The sequence below is a fragment of the Ambystoma mexicanum genome, chromosome 2q (assembly GCF_040938575.1).
Source record: "Ambystoma mexicanum isolate Mex_15411 chromosome 2q, UKY_AmexF1_1, whole genome shotgun sequence".
Lineage (NCBI taxonomy): Eukaryota > Metazoa > Chordata > Amphibia > Caudata > Ambystomatidae > Ambystoma > Ambystoma mexicanum.
Genome location: NC_090924.1, coordinates 1,220,033,233 through 1,220,057,397, shown reverse-complemented (window position 1 = coordinate 1,220,057,397; position 24,165 = coordinate 1,220,033,233). Strand labels below are relative to the sequence as shown.

The window sequence follows — 24,165 nt, the reverse complement described above, 5'->3', positions numbered from 1 at the left end:
TGGGTCCCGCGAGCAGAACTTGTAATGAGGCAGTAAGGGGTTGGCGGCTCCGTCACCGTTAACCCCTTACCGCCATGGTCAGAATGACCCCCTTTGTCTCGGTCTTCCCTCTGTTCCCCCTCCCTTGCCTCGTCGCACCTTGAAACACTTGTGTATGGCACGTTATAAATGCCATATCATATAAATGCCATATCGTATCACATATCGAGTCCCCACCACCCTTCTAGGCAAGCAAATATGAGACAATCTGGATAATGGAAATAAGTGATCAGCCATAAAATCAGATCTACTTCCACAGAGTTTGAAAACGATAAAAGAAGAAAGATTGAGTTGTATCCATGGCCCTATAGAAAACACCCACAGACCCAGATTCATGTTACCATCATGGAAGAAGGAATATGGTTGAAGGTAGCAGTGATCCCCAACCTACCAACACAACTGGTCATAGGCATTAACATCCCACTCTTTCACCAGTGAATGACCCGAATTGCTGAGATACAAAATGGAATTGTTCTCACCTGGTCTAGAGCATTTCCCAAAGAAACACCAAAGACCCCAGCATTTTCTTTAGATAGGGAAGCAACCATCATAAGGGAAAAAGTATGTGACACATTTGTGGATGTCATCCCTTCTCCCCTAGTTGGAGACCTTTCTCAAGTGGCCTGGGCAGAGCGTCCACAGTACAATAGTCCCCCCTGGGGGTGGTACACCGGGGGAGGATCATATGGGGAGGGAAACCCCTTATGGGATTAGGGACGGCCATTCACAGAGAACACTGTATAATAGCTGTGTTATCTCAAACCCCCTATTTACCAAACGCCAACCCTTCTTTCCTATTTTCAAATAGGGCCAACATATTTTGTTGTACAGCCAGTCAGCTTAATACCTCAGACCTGACTAAAATACCAGGGGACACTATTGCTTTTTACACATAGAGAATAGTAAAGCATTGTGAAGAAAAAGATGTCCAGGAGGATGCAGACCGCTCTAGAGAATCGGAGTGAACGATCCAGTCTTCCACAATATTTGATTGGACTAGAGAAATCCATCAGAGAAGTGTGGCAGTTCGAATCCCTGTCAGCTAGAACACAGGGAGAGAGCTACCCTCTGAGGTCGAGAGAAGCTGGCCGCCGACCAGCCACAGCGAGAACTGCACTGCCAGCCCTGTAGAGTAGTGGAAGATTGCAAGCACGGAGAACTGAGGTATGCTGCTGATACTTCAAGAAGAAGGGACAATGCGAGCGAGTACGCAAATCCATCTCCAGGCAACCACCAGACAGAAGAACCACAACGTGGAGTGTAACCACACAAAGGATGATGTATAAGGCAGCAAAGCGACAAAACCAAGTCTCCATGTGCTGTTGGAGCCGACCGCAGAGGGTCCCATTCTTCGGAAGACGTGAACCAAGAGAAAAGGTACATATGCATACTGGGAAGAGCCGGAAGTCCGGGGAACCCGGGGGAGAAGTACGGAGAGCATTTGGTAAAGGGTCAGGGACCCTGAAAGCAGCATGCAAGTCTGGGATGCGCACCCCCACGAGAAACAGAGGACAAGCGGGACTGTGACCCTAAAGAGTGTCAAGACATTTACTAAGGGTACATGTATTTGGCAGGAGAGTACAGCAAGTTGTGCTGTTGCCGCATTGCAAATCTGGGAACTGTACCCAAATATGAAATAACGAGAATAAGAGGGCCTGGAACCCCAATCACAAGAGAAATAGAAGTGTATGCTTGGCAGGAGAGTAAACCATTCAGAGTTTTGGGACCCGCACCCACATGAGAACCAGATGATAAGAGGGTCTGGAACCCTGAGGGCCAAGGAGATACAGAGAGAAGATTTATATGCTTGCAGGAGAGTATGCCAAGCTGGCATACTACTGCGTGGCGAGTCGGAGACACGCATACAGATGAGAACTAAAGGCTAAGGTGAACTTTATCTGAGAGACTGTTGTGAGAAAGCCACCTAATAAGGAGACAACCTCCTACTTAGTTAAGTGGAAGAAGGTGGAATCCAGGGGAAAGGAGACATTCCATGGATATTACAACCGTGTTTCTTTTTGAAGAGAACATTTGCTTATTTCTTAAAACCAACCGAGATTTATGGAACTTTTTGTTGGCAAATAACGTTTCAACACCTTAGTTGAGATAACATCCACACACATTAGATTCAGGTTGAGTGTGTTAGGGTTCAGTAGTAGGGTTTTTGGACATGACAGTGACGATTTGTTTGACATCCTGATGTTTTCATTAGTTTTCCCTGAGGCAGGGAAACCCTTCTAAGCTTCAAGGACAGGCATGTGTGTTTCCAACCCTCCTTTTGTGTTGAATAAAAGCTTATGACCTAAAACATGTCACCTCTGTGTCCGAGCTTAACTGCTGCACCCTTGCAGTGAGCAAGAAAGGGAGGACTGTGCCCACATTTTCCAGGCAGACAATAGGAATTTATGTTGTGCAATGTGTGAGAATTTGAACTTGTTACTTATCGTATGAAGTGAAATATTTCCAGCAAACACTTATGCTAGAAACACAAACAAAACCAAATGCATTTAAGGAAAAAATGCACATGGTGCACACAAAAGTAACTTATATCAAAAATAAATTGTAAAAACTAACATACACTCATTTTTATGTAATTCTATCGGTTGGCATGTTATGATAAATCATTAATTTCTCCTCAAAATAGACAGAAAAGCACCTTGCAGACGATTCAAGTTTTATTACACTTCTCAGGTTTTCCTAAATGCTGCACATAAGATAAATCAATATTAAAATGTTTGGTTGCTCTTTGCCGCAAAACGGCTGTGGCAACGTTATAAAAATTAACTGATACAAATGTTACTATTTTACAGGTCATTCCACTTTGACTCATATATAAATTATACAGCAAACAAAAGAGGCATTTATTTTATAAGTACATTAAATTCATATTATTTATTTAAAATATTTATTTTCCATCAGACATAGGTATTCTTTTTACAAATGTAACCATCCCTTCAGATAAAAAAAAATACAAAGTTACCCATTTCATAAGAGGGATTTGCACTCCAATTAGTATAGACATTATTTCTTTGAAATCTTACTTTGCATGGATAAAAACTTAATTAGGCGTGCCGGTCCGGAAACGTGGGTTAAAATGCAGCAGTTCAGAGATATACAATATATAATATACACAAAAATGGTATATCTAAAAGCCTCCAACATTTAAAAGTAATGTTCACCTTTCAACATTTTTAGAAGATGCTGCTGTTGCAAATCTTGCATTTCTGTACAGATTTTCTAAACACAATTGCCACACAGTGTCAAAGCTAACTAGCAAGACACCTCCCCTGTAGACACATTGAAGAGGGTTGCATAGAAAATGGAACACAAAAAGCATAAACACAAGATAAGGCACATGCTGTGAACATAAAAATCTTAGAAACAGAGTCCGACTTGTGAACTCGCTGTATGGTAAAATAGCATCAGGTTTCCAAAACACACACAATGATTATTAGAATAACTGTCATTAAAACGTTTTGTTTTAAATATGACTTGTCTTGAAAATTGCATCTAGATATGAGTTGGGAGCACACTGGCAATTTACTGTGTGGGTTACGGAGAAACTGCATGAGGTACATATTCGATGTATATACCCCATGCAGTACTTTCTGTATGTTGAACTCATAATTAGATTGTATTTTAAAAGTAGGATTTACTCAAAATATCGCCTCTTTTTACTGTTACCATCATACGTATAACGGGCTCCATATGTAGAGGACAATTTTTAGATATAAAGAACTAGAAAGGGGATTTTGTGCAAATTGTGTTTGTCATTCTGAAATCCTGACTCCATTTTGCTCTCTGATGGGTTCAGGTACCCAGCCCTGTTGAGCAAGTACATTTAAAGCGTCAGCACCGCTGTTCACACACACACACACAAAAATCGCTTGACCCTGTTTCACTTCCAACAACCAGTTGTCCACTTATCAAGCATTAGCATAATGCAGACATAAACTCAGTCATTACTGTACAACATAATATTTCAATATACAGACACAAATGTCTATTTACATTTCAAATACATGAATAAGCTATAATCTATGCAAAGCTGAAAAAGGATCTTGTATCATCTGAAGGTAGTTTGCAAATGAGCATATTTTTAGCGAAAATGCAGAACATGTCTTGTGTGCCACATTCCAGTTCAATCTCCATGTTCAGGAAAACGCCCCAGCATCCACAGCTTCATACTTGCCTCACTATTTAACTGGATATAAAAGAAACCTAGCTAGGGATGAACAAAGCACTGTACAACTAGTAGGGTGGACCAAATCAAGAGTGGGATGGATGGACAATTCACAATCCTGTATATGATTTCGGTTGCGGTCTGGGGGGTAAATTGTTAGCACACAGGGTCATAGCAGGTAGATTCCTAGTGTGAACTTAAAGCAAACTGAGCAATGAGGATAAGCCCACCACTACTACTATTAACATAAGAAGCTATAATCAACAGATAATGATCATTAAACTGCTTGCTACATGATTATGTGCCACACTACCAGCTGGAAAATGTCCACCTAGAGTTGTGGTAGGCAGAGCATACATTTTTGAAAATAAAAATACATACTTCAGTACATGTTTCAAAACATCAAATGTTTATGTTATATAGGCAGCTGTTTAAGTTTGTGAGGCACTTACCGCTATCAAGGAAACCATTGCACTAGTCGTTAATTGTTTTACAAAAAGCGCCAGACAGTCACATTTCTGATCCTAATAGTGACACATTGCACAGGTTAAATTGTGTGTATTGACATAGAAAAAAATTATTACCACAAACAAAAGAGGATTATGTGTTAAGTGCTTTTCTGGGTAATCAGTCATGGATTTGTCCTTTCTTACAACCCCAGTAAGATTAGTCTTGGGGACATAAAACGAGAACTTCATATGCACTCAAAAGTCAAGCAGTGGAAAGAATGCAAACGTGTTTTCCCATCAAAACAAAAGTGTGCCTTATAGTGTGTTCCACTGCTGAATATATGACAAAGTGCAGATTCTTTGTAGCAAAACTGCCAATCTCCTGTATAATTCAAATATATTCACTTGTCTTTCAGCAAAAGTGTTCTTCGATTTGCATAGACAATCCAATATAGTGCAATCCAACTCAAATTCCACTTTAACTTTTCCTTTAAAAGAACTTTGAAGATTCACAGTCTTGATGCTTCCCACAATCCTTCGAAGGCCAACAAATAAATACTCAATATTGCATATGAGTCTTAAGATGCTGGATTAGTTTACATGAAGCCACTGGATGCCAGGTCTGGATATGTTAAAGGCTCAGTCCGATGAGGGTGAGGTTCAAACAGTGCATCATTCTGAGAGTTATTTGCATTGTTTATCTGAGCTGGATATGAATCGATAATATTTCCACCACTGAAAGAATTTTGGAACTGAAAAAAAATATATATATAGTTAGAATCCATCCATGTTATCGCACCTTCAAAATGGTGCATTCGTGGTGACAGCTCATAGTTTATTGTTGATGACAACACTTATTAGAACTCTGATATTACCTAAAATTAAACAGCTTCAAACCACACACACACACACACAAGATCCCACTCACTCACAAAAAAACATAGTTATATGTTTTATCACCTATAGCATGTCAGTTATTTAGCCTCCACACACATCTTTAGGAATCAAATCCTATTTGCACACAATAGTAACATATGGAACAAGTTACTTACCTGTAACTGTTGTTCTCCAGCATGGGTCTGGCATGGAGTCGTCAGGCTGGGAATCCTCGGTAAAGAAAAGTTTCAGTTTAGTTTCTGAACTGTCTTTCTACTAGTAACCAATCACTGGTCTCTGGGTCATACTGCCCCCAGCCAATGACTGCCCTCTACCTAAACCCCTTCTCTGGCAGCCATCTTCAGATTTGGTAGCACGTAAAGTGGCAGTACGACCAAGTGAAGAGCCGCAGAGGGGTAGGAGGGAGGGTTCGCATGTGAATCCATGCCAGACCCATGCTGGAGAACAACAGTTACAGGTAAGTAACTTGTTCCTTCTCCAGCATGGGGTCTGGCATGGATTCACATGCTCATGAATATAAGAATACATATCAGTACACACATGCGCAATCACAGGAAGTGGCGAGGCTCAACATTAAGCATTTCATCAACTCAACACTAAGCACTCTTACCTCCTCACCAGGCCCACCTTCAGGTGAACAGGTTGCGCAGCACTGCCTGGCCGACCCTGGACTCCTCCCTGGAATCCCGGTCGACGCAGTAGAATCTCGTGAAGGTGTGCGTCAACCTCCACGTAGCAGCCCTGCAGATGTCCAGCAGGGGTACGCCAGGCAGGAACGCTGTGGTAGCAGCGATCGCACTGGCCGAGTGGGCTCTCGGACGGCCGGGCAACGGTTGGTTTGCCAACCGGTGACAGTGCATGATGCAGCCGGAGAGCCATCTGGAAATGGAAGCCTTCGAGAGGGCCTAACCTTGGTTCACAGGTCCAAAATTCACAAACAGTTGTGATGTCTTCCGAAGGCTCTTCGTGCGGTCGACGTAGAACTTCAGCGCTCTAGCTAGATCCAGCAAGTGCAAAGTCCTCTCAGCCGGCGACGAAGGCGACAGGAAGAAAACAGGTAACACCAAGGGCTCATTGAGATGGAAGTCCGATGGCACCTTGGGCATGAAGGAGGGGTGCGTCCTCAGCACTACCCTCGTCTCGTGGAAAGTCAGGTATGGAGGTTTACAGGAGAGGGCCTGGATCTCTCCCACTCGTCGTGCGGAGGTGATGGCCACAAGAAACGCAGTCTTCCACAAGAGGAACTTCAACGGTGCCGAATGCAGAGGCTCGAATGGCGGCCCCATGAGCCAGCTCAGCACCACGTTGAGCTCCCACGCCGGGGCCGGAGCCTTCACCGGTGGGAATGATCGGAACAATCCTTTCATAAACTCGTTCACCAGACGATGGGACCACAGAGATGATCGTCCTGGAGTTCTGGTGTAGCGGGAGATCGCCGCTAGATGTATCTTGATGGAGGCGTGCGCTAACCCAGCCTTGGCCAGCGACAGTAGGTACGGCAGCACCTGGGGGGCCGTAATCCGCAGAGGGTTAATCTTCTGTGCACGGCACTAGAGAGAGAACATCTTCCACTTATGTCCATAGCACTTGAGAGTCGAGGGCGCCCTGGCCTTTGCAAGCACCTCCTTGCAGTCCGCCGGGATATCGTACTCTCCAAACTCTAGAGCTGCAGGAGCCAGGCCTGCAAGTTCAGCGACTCTGGGTCATGGTGGAGGATGGGGCCTCCTTCTCTGGAGAGGAGATATGCGTCCATCAGCAGTTTGACTGGGGGGGGACGCTGACATGTCCAGAAGGTCCGGGAACCAGATCTGTCTCGGCCATGCCGGTGCGACAAGGATCATCCTGGACCGGGACCGTCTGTTGGTTGATGAGACGCAGCAGCAACAGCAAAGGTGGGAACGCATACAGGAACAGGCCGTCCAAGGGGAATGAGAAGGCATGGCTGGGGAAACCTGCTGGCGAAACTCCGACACTTGGTGTTCGTCGCCATCACGAATAAATCGATCTCGGGATTTCCCCATCGTTGGAATAGCAGATCCATTTGATCCTGTCATAGCTCCCACTCGTGGCATGAGTGCAGCTCCCTGCTGAGTGAGTCGGCAATGGTGTTCTTTATTTCTGCCAGGTGTAAGGGTACCAGAAACATCCCTTCGGCGATGGCGATGGCCCAGTGCCACAGATTCTGTACCTCCTTGGATAGGGCTGGGGATCTGGTACCTCCCTGCTTCTGGATGTAGAACATCGTGGTGGTGTTGTCGGTGAAGATCCTCACCACCTTGCCCTTGAGGGACGGAAGGAATGACCTGAAGGCCCAGAACACCGCCCGGAGCTCCAATACGTTGATGTGGAGTGACCTCTCCTTCAGGATCCAAAGGCCTCTTGCGTGGAGATTTCCTGTGTGTGCCCCCCATCCCTCCAGGGAGGCGTCTGTCAATACCGTCTCCTGATGTGCTGGGGTCTGGAAATACATACGTGCCGCCAGATGCGTGCGGGTGCACCACCACCGGATCGCTTGCCAAAAGGTCTCGTTGAGTGAGATCCTGTCTTCGAAGCTGGCCGCCGCTTGCATCCAATGGGCATCGAGGAACTCCTGCAGTGGCCGCATCCGCAGTCTGCAAAGGTGCACTAGGAAGATGCATGGGGACATCATGATGAGAAGGGACTTGATGGACCTCACCCTGGCCACGTCCATGGTCAACAGCCGCTGCACTTTTCCCATGATGGCCTTCGTCCTTTCCTCCGATGGTGAGGCCAGTCGTGCTAAAGTGTCGAGCTTGACTCCCAGAAACAGTGCGACCTGCGATGGAACCATGTGGGATTTGGCAAAGTTCATGGAGAATCCCAGTTCTGTGAGCAGTTGGACGGTCTTCGCTGTGTGCCCGACGGCGAGATTTCTTGTCTTTGCTCGGATGAGCCAATCGTCCAGGTAGGGATAGACGTGGATCCCCTGCAGGCGGAGCTGCGCTGCCACTGGTGCTAGGCACTTGGTGAATACCCTGGGCGCCAACTTCAATCCGAAAGGAAGGGCCTTGAATTGGTAGCGCCGTCCTTGGACTACGAACCTGAGAAACTTTCGATATCCTTTTAGAATGGGGATGTGAAAGTAGGCATCCTCCAAGTCCAGCGACGATAGGAAGATGCCTTCCTCCAGCTGCCCCAGCACGTGCTGGAGGGTGACCATCTGGAACTTCTGGGCCTTGATGTACTTGTTTAAACGACAAAGGTCCAGGATGGGTCACCAACCGCCGGTCTTCTTTCTTACGAGGAAGTATCGAGAGTACACTCCGGAGCCCCGGAACCTCTTTGGGACAAGCTTGATGGCTCCTTTCTTCAGCATCGCCCTTACTTCCAGCAGCAGTTGTGGTACGTGGTTTTCCTTCCTGGCCATGGGTGGAATGTGGGGGCACTTCTTTAAAAACTCGAAAGTGTGCCCACGGACCAGGGCATCCAGCACCCATCGGTCAGTGGAGATGGACTCCCACATGCTGATGAACTTCGCCAGCCGGCCTCCCACTGGGGTGCTCAGGTGGGGGCCCGACACTACGGCCGCTTCAATCATGCTTGGCGGCAGCATTGCCGCCTTGGACTCCTTGGCCTCCTTGGCAACAACGACGGGATCCTCCTGACTTGCCACGTCCTCTGTAGGCCTCCTGCGATGATGATCAGGCCGCCTGGCGGTACGTCGAGGAGCCGCCGCCAAATACTTTGGAGGCACCTTGCTTGCCTCCGGAGTTCCGAAAGAGCGGCCATCGTTGCTGCAAAACCCCCAAGGCCCAGGCCGTCTCGGTGTCGGCCTTGATGGCCTGCAGTGATTCGTCCACTGTCTTGCCAAACAGGTTATTCCTGTCGAAGGGTATGTCCAAAACTATGGTTTGCTCGTCCTGGCGGAAATCGGTCGCTTTGAGCTAAACACGCTGTCGAAGACAAACACTGTTGCCCAACTGGCGGAAACCGGTGTCAGCAATGTTCGTGGCCACCATTATGGCATGGTCTGACGCCACTTTGCCTTCCTGCAGGATCTCCAGGGCCTCCTCCCTCTTGTCGTCCTGTCATTGCGGGCCACAATCGCTAGGGCGTTGGCCGCTTTAATCGTCGTCGCTGCAGACGAGATGACCCATCGCCCCATGGCATCTAGTTTCTTTCCCTCGCTGTCCGGGGGGGAGGTTGGAGTCGAAGCCGTAGCCCCCGCCGACTTCTTCTTGGCCGCCGCCGAGACGACCGAATCTGGGGTAGGCTGCGCCCTAAGGCACAGAGGGGCGGAATCCGGGACCCGGTACTTCCTCTCGTACCGGTCTCTCTTGGCAGGGGTCGTGGACGGGTTCTTCAGGAGCAACAGCTCCTCGTCCCAGAAGTCATCAAGTAACGGCACCAAGAGGAACATCTTCCTTTTTGCCTCACGCCGTCGATAGAGAAAACCTTCCTTCTTCTGTTCTTCGGGGCAGAGCTCAAAGAGCTCGGTGCCATGGCAATCATGACACGAAAGGAGCCAATTTCATCGGGTGGGGAGGCCCGAAGGGGTGGTGATGGAAAGCCCATCATGTCGTCACCACCGTCGTCGTCCGTTCCCGTCGTGGCCGTCTCTGTACCCATGTCCTCCCTAGGATCAGGGGAAGGAGATGAAGGCTGTGAGGGCCGCAAAGGTTTGGAAGGGCGGGGGGGGGATGAACTCTCCTCCGCTTGCTTGGGAAGCTCCCCGACGGGCCAGGTTCTGCTGGATCGTCCGTTGGGGGTAAGGGCAACCTCGTCCTTATCTCCGTACATAAGGCCTGGATCGCCATTAAGATGGCTCCCGAGTTGTCCCGTGGCTCGGGTACCGGCTGTGATGGGTGTAACAGTTGAGGAGTGGAATCCTCCACCTCCACGGGAACCTTGTCAGCACCGCCATCGCTCTCTTCGTCTGCCTTGTCGGGATCCCTCCAGTGAGATCGGACTCCTCGAACTTCTTGTTGAGGATCTTCACGACTCCAGCCAGCTCCTCCTCAGAGGCTGTATCCGTGTCCGTGATGGCCACCGGCTCCCCCCTCTTTTTCCACTGGGGTTCTCATGGGGGTCTTATCGATGGGCTGAAAAGAGGATTCCCCCCGCAGTGGCAGGGAAACTCTGGGCCCCGAGGTTGCCTCCACTGGGGGAGCATCCACAGGCTTCGCCAGGGCCGCCATGACTCCCTCGATAGAGGCCTTAGCTGGGTGAATCAAGGCCTTCACGACTTTGGGCGTGCTTGAGGCCTTCAGCTTGGGGGGGGGTCACTGCCTTGCTCCCCCTCGGCTACTTCTGTCGGGATCGACCAGGGCTTCTCCAGAAGCTTACCCAGGTTCTCCGATTTTCTCTTCCCAGAGCCAGAGTGTTGGCTCGTGGTTGATGGTGTCGGTGAAAGCGCGCCCTGCCTGGCAGCTGAGGAGCCTGACCGTTCGGCGCTCCCGGTGCCCGCGGACTCGCGGTGCTTAGCCTTCTGTTGGGCCCCTGTCACCGGAGCCCCCTCAAAGGACTTTGAAGACCGCTCGGACCTCTTCTTCTTCTCACCTACCACTGGGCTCTTCCCTTGCAGCCAGTTGGTGAGGCGGATCCGCTGATCCCTCATGGTCCTCTCCGACATGTTCTTGCAAAACGCACAGTCCTTTTCCATGTGCGTTTTTTCTTTGTGAAGGCAGTAGAGTCATCTAGAATGCTCGTCCTCCTTGAACACATTCTGCAATCCGAATCCAGGACAGTTCCTGAACAGCTTGGATCCGAGCGTCGAGCTACCTTTGTCCTGGGCCATGTCCATGGGGTAGTCCTCAAGGTCTTCTGGAATCCTCCAAGAAGCGTAGCTCGACGAAAACTTCACCCTTGAGGTGCGTAGAAAATTCCGAAACGGGTCCCCGTTGATCGGAAGTAGAAACAGTGGAGCTTGAGGCTCGATTAACCAAAAAAATGAGGTTAAACTCTTTGAAAAATCGCAAAACACAGTAAAAGCTCGAGAGCTATAGCACGAGGATTCCCAACACTTGAACGTGCGGTAAAAATCTGAAGATGGCTGCCAGAGGAGGGGCTTAGGTAGAGGGCAGTCATTGGCTGGGGGCAGTATGACCCAGACACCAGTGATTGGTTACTAGTATAAAGACAGTTCAGAAACAAAACTGAAACTGATTTTTTCTTTACTGAGGATTCCCAGCCTGACGACGGGGAATATTCATGAGCATGTGAATCCATGCCAGACCCCATGCTGGAGAGATGTCTTTTCTAATCATGTTCTTGGATGTATTTTACCTTTAAACACATCTTCTTGACATGAATGTGCACTGCAGATATCAGTCTTAAAATGCTCCGTCCACCAGGCTTCTCATTTGCACCACCATAGATGAGCTATGCACACAATGCAAGTTTGCGTAGGCTATCTATAGATATAGCTAATCTAGGTGCACCATCAAAAAGTAATTCTAACCATATGCACTTATCAGACAATTCCTCAACGTCTACACATATTCTGGGAAGCAATAGCTCATACCCAGATCACTTTACTTTCGTCAGGTTTTTCCCCCTGGTCCCATTGGTCATCAAACCGTCCCTCTTGTTTTACACCTATATAGATATTGCTCTCGACTGTCTCATTAAGGAATAATGAGTGCTCCAAGCAACACATGAGAAATTGGGAAGGGTTGTGAACGAGTGAGATTAAACTTGTCAAAAAAAGGCAACAAGAGAAACCAGATATAGTGATGTGAAGTTATCAGTGATGTAATTAAGTATGGAATTGGGGGGTACATGTGTGAAACCATAAGTAATATAATAGGATATATAGTTGTTGATGCCATGTGACACCATTTTAAACTACATCTGTAATATTATGTATGCATGCATGAATGGGATATATATTGCAAACCTGGCAAGCACACTAAGGGGTTTACAGGTAAGGGTGCTGGTGTAGAAGAGGAGCTGCAATGGATAGGAGAAGCAGGAGAGGGTGTGAGCCTCAGAAGGGGAGACTAAAGATAGAGTGGAGGGAACAGCATGAGGTCATACTGTAAGGGTTGGACGGTGGCAAATAGGAGAGCAGAAGGCATTGTTGCTTGCATGTTCAAGAGTGCTACAACTTAAAATCTACAAACAGAGGATATAAGTAGGGGGTTGTACAGTCATAAGCAATTCCTTCAATTATGTAATTAATTATACCATTCAGAGTACGACCTGTCACGCGATGTGTGTGTGAATATGAGCCAATGGTTTGAAGTTTATATAATTGTACAGTAAACGTAATAGGCAAAATACGAAACATTTCAGACTTAATATTGCAATCATGTCAAGTCAATTTATACTTACGATTTCTAATGAAAGGTATGTGTTTTGTTTTCTTTAGAATTCAGCATTACTTTTAGGGATTTACCCATCATGCTCTACAATCTACTGTTGTTTTTTTTCACACACATCAGTTTTGGAATAAAGTGGGTAAATGCAAATTGTAGTCAAGTCACTGGGACAAGGGTTTTATACACTTGTCTTTGCCAAAGTATATCAGAACCCATCCACCAAACAAGGACTAATGGTGGTTCAGCAATAGTTGCTACTTACATGTCGTAGGCCAAGTTGGGTGGAATGAGTCATAAAATACAGACAACGTGATGATGTCACAGTACCCATTTGAAGAAGCAGACCATTTCATAGTAAGCCCTGTCACAAGTGTATTTTTGCCATCTAGAAACACGTAAGCAGGAGTGCTTCATGTCAGCTGTTCTGGAAACAATCCACCATAGGACACAGAGACGAGTTGTTTGAATCATCATCTCAAATATAACAAAACTAGAACTTACCAAAAGGTACATTTTCTTAACCCACTCAAACAACTGAATCATAAGTGGGCGTCAATCCACTATATCCCCACCTCTCTTTGCTGGGTAGGCAGAATGACACCATCATGGGCCTCATTACGAGGTAGGTGGTAAGGGATTACCGGCACCGGTAATACACGGTGCCGGTAATCCCTTACCACCCTATTCCGAGTTCCCTTAGCAGGTCCCTTTCTCGAATGGGAATGGGGAAGGGATCCCGGATGGGGACTTACTGGGTCCTCCAAGGTTGGAATGACCCGGTAAGTACCTATTTCGGGAACCCAGACCCAGAATGCGATAAGGGGTAGCCATGGTGCCTCGGTAGGCGGTAACCATGGCGCTAATACCGCCCTACTCCAAGGTGAACGGGGGCGGTAATTCCCCATTCACTAAGGCACTTCCCCATTCCCATTTTTGCCCCCATAGGGCATAATGGGAATGGGGAAGGCGCTAATTACGGTACCACAAATTGCGGTACCGTAATTAGCTCCAAGGTCCCTTTGCGGCACCCTACTTTAACAGCTGGTAAAACCAGCCGTTAAAGTCGGGTCCCGCAAAGGGAACTCATAGTAAGGCGGTAAGGGTTTAGCAGTACCGGTGCCCTTACCGGTACTGGTAAACCCTTACCGCCTAACGTGTAATGAGGCCCAAAGTCCTCAGATTCTTTGGACCCACTACCTCCCTATTTCTATTGTCCTGACATAATGGGAATTCTAACAACTTCCAAATAGAGTGTAATTCATCCGAGTGAGAGATTTGATAATGACCCATATAAATGTGGTCTGGTGTGTGCTAGAGGGCCACATTCATGTTGGGCTCCTAGTTTCAGTGCTCTACTCTCTCAAATCCTTGTATCCACCGTTCTTACGGAAGGAGTGGGGGCCCTGAACAGCACCAGAGGAGGTTCTCATGACAACATCTATCTTCTGAGTTGCCTCTTGCTGGAACTCCCCAAGGAGGAGGCTCCCGGTGGACTTGAAACCCCTTTAACCAATGCAGTGACTTCCTGTTGTGTGCCGAGGATGAGGAAGTGCAGGGCAGGTGGCAGTGGAAAAGGCTTTCATGGACTCGATCTCTGGAGAGGACTGTGGTTCGAGCAAAACTTTCCCAGCTGTCCCAGTCTGTGGGTTAGAGCTTGGGGTCCGGCCTGAGTGTCTGACTGCTACCGCTGTGGGGTGGAGTGTTGCTGGAGAGGAGAGGACCAAAAGCCTTGCTTTGCAGCTGCAGTGCCCGATGGGCCTCATCATGACTGCAATAATAGAACCTGTGCACAGAACAGAAACACATAGGACGCTTATGGGATGACAAGGTATACAGTCACCCATTCCACACTGCTTGAACCTTGCCTGAGAGTGAGGAACTTACCTCAAGGGAGACCCGAAATACAGATGGCACTGGAGAGAACTGTAGCTAGGACCAGATACTCGTCCGGGTAACAGATAAACCATGCTATCCGCTTTAGGGATAGGAATAACTGGCTAGTACACATGCAAGGTGAGTCTGGCTATGGGCTAATTATAGCTTTGTTTAAATCTGAAAACAAGTTGAAACAATAGCATCCTAAGCTGTGTATGCTAGACTGTTGGATACCGCTCTACCAACTTCATGGCAACCCAGGCATAGGCCAATTTTCCTTCTTCTCTGGACTCTCACTTCTATTGCAAACCTGAGCTGGCCACCAAACTGGCCACATCCGAGCCATTATCCTGTTCCATACCGACTAACCCACCCCACCCTCATTTTTAGAACGTGGAGAGGGCTATGCCATTCCATGCAGCTTCAACCATTGCCTGAGAAGGAGTCAATAAAAATAATGGTCTTTTGGAGGAAAACAGCTCCTGGCTGGTGAAGATCCCTGCACCCTCAAAAACAATAAATGCAGCCTGGAAGGTGTTAAAACATGCTTTCAGGCTGTGTTTATTTCTGTATTAGGCCACACACACTCGCTGCTAATGCAGGAGCATGTGTGGCGAGGGCTATCAGTGACTGGGCTGCCTCACTGCATTAAAAGCAGCTGAAGCCCAAGCCAGGATTTGATATTGAACTGGGGGATGTATGCCAAACTGTCTATGAAACCGCACCCCACCTGGGCATGCCCACAGTTTGAATAACAAAGTCAGTGGTTTGGGTACACATGTGCCGTTCAGTTCATGGTGAGTACGTTTCATCCAGCACCAACCAATAGGGGAAAAGGATTTGCAGCTAACCAGTCTGCTAGGAAATAAAGACAAATAATACCAGTAAGGATTGGAGAAAGTAGGATTACGACCCTGGGAATGGTGGCATTACGATATTTTTCTCTGAATTTTTTTTTAAAACTACCCTCTTTTGATTCTTTCAACATAGGTATTATTTATTCCATTATTCACCAACTAATTCAGGTCTGTGATCTTCCACATAGCTTGATGACTACACAGAAAAGGCAGATGTAATGTTGGACATCTGACGGAACACACTGGACCCTTTTCATCAGGATGCTGAGTTGAAGACCCTGCTGCAGGAGTTGAATGGTTCAATAGCAGTGATGGACCAGAAGCCGGGCATAATGTCAACTAAGGTAGTGGACCGTTAACATAGAATGTAACAAATCTGCAGCAGAGTTACTGAGTTGGATCATAGGGCTGTCACTGGAGTTGAGACAACCACCACGGCCAATCATTACTAGGATTTCTTATTACAGGGACTGCCATATAATATTAATGGCAGATAGATATGTCAGTGAAATATGATGAAATGAAAATGTCACACTCCAGATATACACAAATGTCAGTCCCACAGTGCAAGCAGCATAGAAAGAATTCATGGGAGTTAAAACAGCACTGCAACACAAAGGGATCCAACACCAGATGCTATTCCCATCCAAGTTAAAGGTACTTTATCAAAGTAAGAGACATTTTTCCAATGCAAGAAGTGCAGCATTTTTAGGACCATGGATTCATACAGGCCCTTTTCCAATTGGAATAGCTTCAGCTTCAATACCCTGGCTATCCTGAGATGTTTCTTCTCATATGGTGCACACAACCCATAAAATACATTGTGCTATGCCCCCTGGCCCATTTTGGCTACTGTTGTTAATGAGAGAGGACCTTCTATTCTTATTATTTTGCATCATCACAACAGTAGGGCTTCAGTGTACTTTAATTTTGCATTTAGATTTTCACAGTTTAGTGTTCGATGGTCTGTCAGATGACATTCCATGGTCTGTTTTCAGTTAGGGTGCAGGTGTGGGGAAAGTTTGTGTTTGTTTAATGAGACAAGAGCATTTTACAATTGCTGCAACAAGATATTTACATACAACTATTTATGATTGGGCCCTCAATTAAATGTGCCACCTGGACAAGGAAGATGCTTGCCTGCTGTAATAGACTGGGTATTAACTTGCACGTCTGGCAAGAAACACTCTTGACATGCATCCATTGGTACAGAATACAGACTGAATTGATGACATGAATCCTGCATACACTATTCCAGGGTTGTCCTCATTTTGATAAAAAGGAGTGTACCTTTTATATTGAACTGAACATCTTCAGATCCGGAGGGGCGATACATAGTGGTACACGGCAGGCTAAGGGAGATCCAGATCACAATAGTGGATATATATACCCCGAAATAGGATGACTCAAGATTTTTATTTTTTTAAATAACATGCTAATGCTACCCATCCTTTGAACCTAACATATACTCATCGGGGGCAATTTTAACGTTGCAGCCTAGATAGATCAACTGTCACATATAGCGCCCCAACCGCGTCTGCCAAAATGCTTAGAAGGATGCTTGATTTCCATAGGATAGTAGATGCATGGTGTCATGTACCCAAAGCTGAAAGACATCACACATAGTATTCCCCGGTTCATTACACTTAAACTAAACGACTGGCTTATATCCTCCTCTCTTTGTGCAAAATTGCTCATCTGTTCCATACACCTGATCACTATCTCAGATCATTCTCCTGTTTTGATAGACATATAGGGGCTAATTCATGGAATTATTTGCGCCGAAAAACAGAGATTTGTGCACCATTCTGTCTGCAATTCCCTGTTTAACAAATGGGGATTTGCAGCCAGAATGGCACACAAATCAGTGTTTTTCGGCACAAAAATTCCATGAATCAGCCCCATAGTGTGTTAACATGATGGTGCTATTTAATCAGATATAGAAAAGTTCTTTGAAACTAGCAAAGTCTCTGTGACTGACTATCACACATTTTAGGATGCCATTAAGGTTTACTTCAGGTGGCTGGAGGTGGGTATGTCAAGAGATTTAAATTGTGAGATGGAGATTATTGAGAACTCTCTTATTATTATTCTTGAAAAACAACACTCCACTACTAAGAACGATTCCCTACTAGTGGACATTAAGGCTCAGGTAGATGAATGACATAATAATCTAGCCTGGCAGGAGTAAGAGTGGAAACATGGCAGGCCTGATTCAAGGAAACATGCAGTCTAATAGGCTCAGTAGAACACTGGCATGGAAACTTTGACGGGAGTAGGGTAGGGGACATATTTTAAAGATAAGAGACTCACACCATATACTGCATATTTACCATAATAAATTATGGGTTTGCTCATTTTTCAAGTGAATTATACACAGCCACATCTGTGGCACCTACCTCCGATCTACAAGCATACTTGGATGATGCGGCCATGCTGTGGCTGGAAAATAGTAACCAGGAAATTTTAACCATCTGCTAACTGTGACAGAGCTTAAAGAAGCAATTGGCAACTTAACAACTAATAGTTCCATAATGTCAATCCGCATGACCAAATTGCGGAAATTTTTGCAGGAAATCTACACACTTGGTTTTCGGAACTCACACGACCAGACAAGTCCCAAGCCAAGACCAGCGGGAGGGGTGCAATAACCGGGAATCATCATCACTGTGTACCACGGTCCCCCTTTCCAAAAAGCCCGGGAACTCGATCCCACACATCCATTCTGAGGAACTAAGAGCACTCCCCAGTACTCAGCCACCGAATCCAAAGATGCATTGTGAACAATTGGTGGCTAAGCCTCAAGGGGTCTACACAGTTCGGCAGCATTTTAGAAGTTATACCACGAACAGAGACAAAGAAGTCAGCTTCTCGAGGAACCACAAAAGCACAGAAAAGGAAAAGAGAGAAGTACCTAATGGCAGGGCCATTGCAAATTGTAACCTAGTTCACAGAAGGGCCACTCCCCAGGGTAGGAAGTAGGGACAACACAGGAAGCTCCCTTGGGAAGGAGCGAATCATGGATTCAAGGGACATAACCTAGATGAGTAATATAAATGGGTAAATAAATCAGTGTTCTGATATTTTAAATATAAATATGTACTATAAAACAATGAGCAAAATAGAGTTATATTTGCTGATAGTCCCACAGTCAACATCTCTGTAGTTGTTCAAAATCTGGGCAGATTTACATCAATATCTATTAGCTTTCTTATTTGCATCCAGACTCAGTAAACTGCAATGTGCACCAAAACTGAAGCAGAGGTTTAACAGTACATCCTGAATGCTTTACAAGAGTCATTATAAATGATTTTACATCTCCACTGCTTAGGCGCACTAGAAATATCTCACAGGGATGTTTTCTGGCCCCCTTATTGTTCATGATGGCCATGGAAGGTTTGGCATGCTGACTTTGAGAGTATCATGCCCAAACCCGAATTAAATATTAACTGGATCATTTTGTTTTAATCCTTATATGCTGACGACTTAACGGTTTACCTTAAAAACCACTTCAAGACCCTGCAATGGTTCCTGATAAGGCGGCATGATCCGGGGGAAGCTTAATGCTGAATCATTTGTTAAGGTGGTCCCAATCGATAATCAATAACAAAACACACTCAAGAAAACTGAGTAACTACAAGTGCAAAGGAACACCCAGCTTTATTCAAACATGAACAGCCGGGAAAACACAAAAAAGCATTCTCAATCCTTATTATATAAAACACAAGCTTTTAAACGAAAAACACGTCATAGCTGGTGTCATGGTTAGTGATAAGAAAGCACTCTTATTCATTTGTCACATTGGTTAGTAAGATATAATGCTTATACATTCTATAGGTGAAGGCTACTACTATTGGATAGTCTTTAACTGATAACTCCTCCTAAATTCATCCTACTAAGCAATGTTACATTGCTTTTTTTTAAACCTTTATTTACATTTTGGCAGCACACAGCATGACAGGTAATGGAGCCCTGTCACATATAGCAGACTTTAAAACCGAACATAAAATACATCAGCGGTAAAATCATGTTCAAAAACAAACAACCAGCAGTTGCAACGCAGGGCTACAGTGTTTCACAACATAAGTATTCCGTTCATATTGCTGTCGCTTAAATATGAGCAGAAGCCCGCCCAAGTGTTAGGAGGTCTGGACCTAGGAGGGAGAGTACAACTGTACACGTTTTCGCATTCTTGGGCCCATGTTAATGACGCCAGCCACTCTTTCGTATAAGGGGGGAGTTTGTCTTTCCAGTGCAATAGAATCAACCTTTTGGCTATCATACAAGCATTGTTAGCAAATGTTCAGAGAGCCTTGCTGCAGAGCGTTGGCCATACACCAAAGAGTGGGCCCAGTGTATTGTGTTCGATTGGGGTTTCTAGTATTTTCGCAATTGTATCGATTACTCGGGACCAGAGGTGCCCTAAATTGCGACAAGACCAGAACATGCGAAGATGGTCAGCAAGTTCTTGCCTGCATCTGGGGCAGCCAAGGGGCTGTGATTGTGGCAATTTGGGAGAGTCTGGCCGGAGTATAGTAGAGCCTGTTCAAGATTTTGTATTGCATTAATTTGAATCTAAAGTTGACAGAAACTTTCTTAGTAAAGGTGCACATTTATGTCCACTGCTTATCTGTCAGGTTACAGTCTAGCTCCCAGGCCCAGCCCAGTCTAGCTTCCTACTCCGGGATGGACTGGGAGTTCTGAATCTTCTTATACAGTGTGGAAAGGATATGCTTACGTCCCCCTGAGTTGGCGATGTAAGCTAGACTGGGAGTTTCAGAGGGCTCATTTGGGTAGGAAGGCCATCTGGACGAGATGGACGAGCGCATTATGTAATATTGCAGCAGGTTCCCACTGGTATTGGCGTGGCCCGGTTTCCAGTTATCCGGGGTAATAAATGTACCCTCCGGGAAGACGTCTGCAAGATAGTTATAGCCCAGATTTCCCCATTTTAGCTGGATTGACTTGTCCCATGTTGGACTGAGCTCCGGAAATTTCCAAAGGGGTAGCCAGGGGTAGAATGGTTTTATGGTCCCTGTAAGAGAGAACTGCATTTTCCATGCTCCCACAGTGGACTTAACTAGGCCAAATGTGCTGTTGATTCAATACAAGCGTTTTAAGATCTGAGTCCCCTGCAGCCAATGTCTCGAGTCTGATGTGTGGGGGGAGAGTTATGGGGGTACCAAAATGTTGCAAACTGGGCTTGAGCAGCTATCCAGTATAATTCCAGATTAGGGGGTCATATCTACCAACTTCTTCCGTATTGCTCCGGAGTGTCAGAGGAACTGGGCACGATGTCCATGTAATTGTGCAAAGTATGTTTTCCCCGGCCAGATCGGGACATTGGCATATACATATAACATCTTGGGTAGAATGATCATTTTGACCAGTGAGAGTTTAGCGGCTGGGGATAATGGAAGTGGTCTCCAAATACTCATCTTGGACTCTGCATATGTTTTAAGCTTATCGTAGTTGTCTTGGAGCAATGAGTCATGAGACCTCGAGATGGTGACCCTCAGGTATTTGATGCGATCAGGTACCCAGCGAAGGGAGAGTAATTTCTGACAGCAAGGTGTGTTACTGGTGAGTGGGAATATCTCTGACTTTGAGGCATTGATAGTAAAGCTTGAGAGCTCGCCAATGTGGATAATGTTCGATGTGATCGGGGAGAAGTTAACTAGCGGGTCTTTTATGAAGAGAATAATGTCATCTGCGTATAGTGAGATGATTTCAGGGCTACCCGCCATGTGGAGACCCCAGTGTCCATGATTCTTCCTAATATATACTATTCTCAAACGGACTAAACCGTGTAATGGGGGATCATACGCTTCTTACCACACGGTTAAGCTATATTTTCTTCAAAAAAGAAGGTATGCTGATATGTGTCTGAAATCCGACGAATTCCTATGACAAAGGGTATATCTGTTACCCCAGAATTCTCTTATAAACATTAAAACATCTTTTTATTAAACACATAGATAATCGTACTCATAAAATGATCACATTACATAAAACTCCGTAAAAAATATGTAAACAGATTTTACACAAAAAGACACAAGAATATACACATGCTGTGGGTTAAATCTCTTGATCACTAGATCAACACCATGTGAAACTTCACATTGGAGTTGTATTTCTTTTTTTACACACTGATATTCTGATTGGGTCTAGGAAACAATCAGAATATCAGTGTGTAAAAAAAGAAATACAACTCCAATGTGAAGTTTCACATGGTGTTGATCTAGTGATCAAGAGATTTAACCCACAGCATGTGTATATTCTTGTGTCTTTTTGTGTAAAATCTGTTTACATATTTTTTACGGAGTTTTATGTAATGTGATCATTTTATGAGTACGATTATCTATGTGTTTAATAAAAAGATGTTTTAATGTTTATAAGAGAATTCTGGGGTAACAGATATACCCTTTGTCATAGGAATTCGTCGGGTTTCAGACACATATCAGCATACCTTCTTTTTTGAAGAAAATATATTTTCCTAATATATACCACCATTGGCTCTATGGCCAGGGCACAGAGGATGGGGGAGAAGGGGCATCCTTGTTGGGTTCCCCTTTCCAACTGGAATGGGGAGGATGTGTGGGAAACCCTGGCTACAGGCTGGGTGTACAATAATTTAATCTAGTGACGCATATTGGGGCCTATTCCCATTGGCTCCAGTGTTAGGAACATGTAATCCCAAGCAACCATATCAAAATACTTTTGGGCTTCGATTGTGCCTGTGACCGATTGGGTGTCTGGGTCTAGTCTGGCGATTATATTAAAAAGAAGTCTAATATTGAGTGAGGTGGACCTACCAGGTACGAAAACAGCCTGGTTGGGATGCACCAGGTGGGGATTAAGGGGAGGAGTCTATTGGCCAGGACCTTGGCAAAAATATTGGTATCGCAATTTATGAGGGAGTGGGGCCTGTATGAGCCACATTAATTATTGGGTTTATCAGGCTTCGGTAATACCTTGATAATGGTCTCTCTTAGGGATTCCGAGAGGATGTGGCATTGTATGGACACTTCCAAAACCTGCAAGAGAAACGGTGCCAGTATCGTTGCATATTCTAAATTTCAGCTGTCAGGCCATCAGGGCCAGGTGGTTGACTTTTTTCGGGAGCGCAGAGATAATCTTCCTCAATCGTGATCAGTGAATCAAGCTGTTCACTGGAGTGAGGGTTAAGGGAAGGCAGTGTGATTTTCTGGTGGAAGGATTGTATCTCTGCATCTCCTTTGGAAGGGGGAGATGCATATAGCTTATGGTAGACATCCCTGAATACTGCCATCACCTCTGTGTCTGCCCATCACGTGTTACCTTGTGAATCTAATAAACAATCAATCAGAGCGCTGCCGCAATCTGAGCTAACCACTCTGCCAAGTTCCTGCCTGATTTGTCTCCTTCGGCCATATCTCCTAGCAGCAGCAGGACGGGAGAAGAATTGAGTTTCTCTAGTGGCGTGGGCATTAAAACTCTCTAGCTCGGTGTGGATTTGGGCTAATAGTGCGGGGTCTGATGTTCGGGAGTGTTCTTGTTGTAGGTTGTTAAGTCTGCTTTCTGATTGGTCAAGGTCCCTCCTAATAGCTTTGAGAACTCCCGCCTCCCTTGATATTGACAACCCGCGAATATACACTTTAAAAGATTGCCGCCTAGCATCTTGGGATGTGGCCTCAGATGAGTTTGTTGCAAAGAAGGTATCTATGTCATTTTTTATGTCAGCAGGAAATACTATGTCCCGTAGGGCTTCAGATTTAAATCTCCACGTGAGCCTCTCAGGGGTATCTTTATATTTCAGGGTTAACAGGACCGGAGAATTATCGGACATTGTACGGGGCCTAGTATCTACCTTGAGTACTTTCCTGATTAGTAAGCTGGAAATTAAGAAGCAATCTATTAGGGAGGCCATATCATGTGCCGAGGAATAATAGGTGAATACCCTGGCGGAGGGGTAAATGGGCCTCCATGCATCTCGGAGGTCGAACGTTTGCATAACGGAGAGAAGCTGGAAGGCAGCACGGGTATGAGGCCGGAGGGCTTTGTTGGACCTATCCAGTGAACAATCTAATATTAAGTTTATGTCTTCCCCCCCAGATTATGGGTATCCCATAGTATCCCACTAGGGACTCCTTCAGGTTGACGAAGAATTCCAGAGAATCTATATTTGTGCAATATGTATTGACTAGTATGGACTCTAAGTCCTCAAGAAAGCAGTATATTATTATATATCTCCCCCTCGGGTCAACTTGGGATTGTTTCACAGTCAGTTTTAGGGATTTATGGATAATAATGGCCACACCTCTCGTCTGGATGGAGTAGGACATGCAATATCTGTTCGGCCACCAACTGGGGGCTATGTTGAGGCATGTGTTCTCCTTCGCAGGTGTCTCTTGCAGTAGTAAGATGTTGCTTTTCTGGCTTTGAGCATAGACAATTATTTTGGGGGATTTTGTCAAATCTCCCAGCCCTCGGACGTTCCAGCTCAGGAACCTGACCTGTTGCGCCATCTGTTACGTGTAAGAATGTGTCCTGTTGCAAGTGCCTAATTGTAACTATGCACCTGGTGTGTGGAGTCCATACTC

The 24,165-nt window shown here is 45.7% G+C and overlaps 1 protein-coding gene across 1 annotated transcript in view; it reads right to left on the bottom strand.

Annotated features, from left to right (window-relative positions):
• Window positions 1-2,701: 2,701 nt before the first annotated feature.
• AHR (aryl hydrocarbon receptor) overlaps window positions 2,702-24,165 on the bottom strand; it is a 723,464-nt gene continuing 702,000 nt past the window's right edge. Inside the window, exon 11 of the mRNA XM_069648615.1 lies at window positions 2,702-5,423. Coding sequence (XP_069504716.1) covers window positions 5,268-5,423 — 156 coding nt within the window. The 3' untranslated portion in view covers window positions 2,702-5,267. The remainder of the gene's footprint in view (window positions 5,424-24,165) is intronic.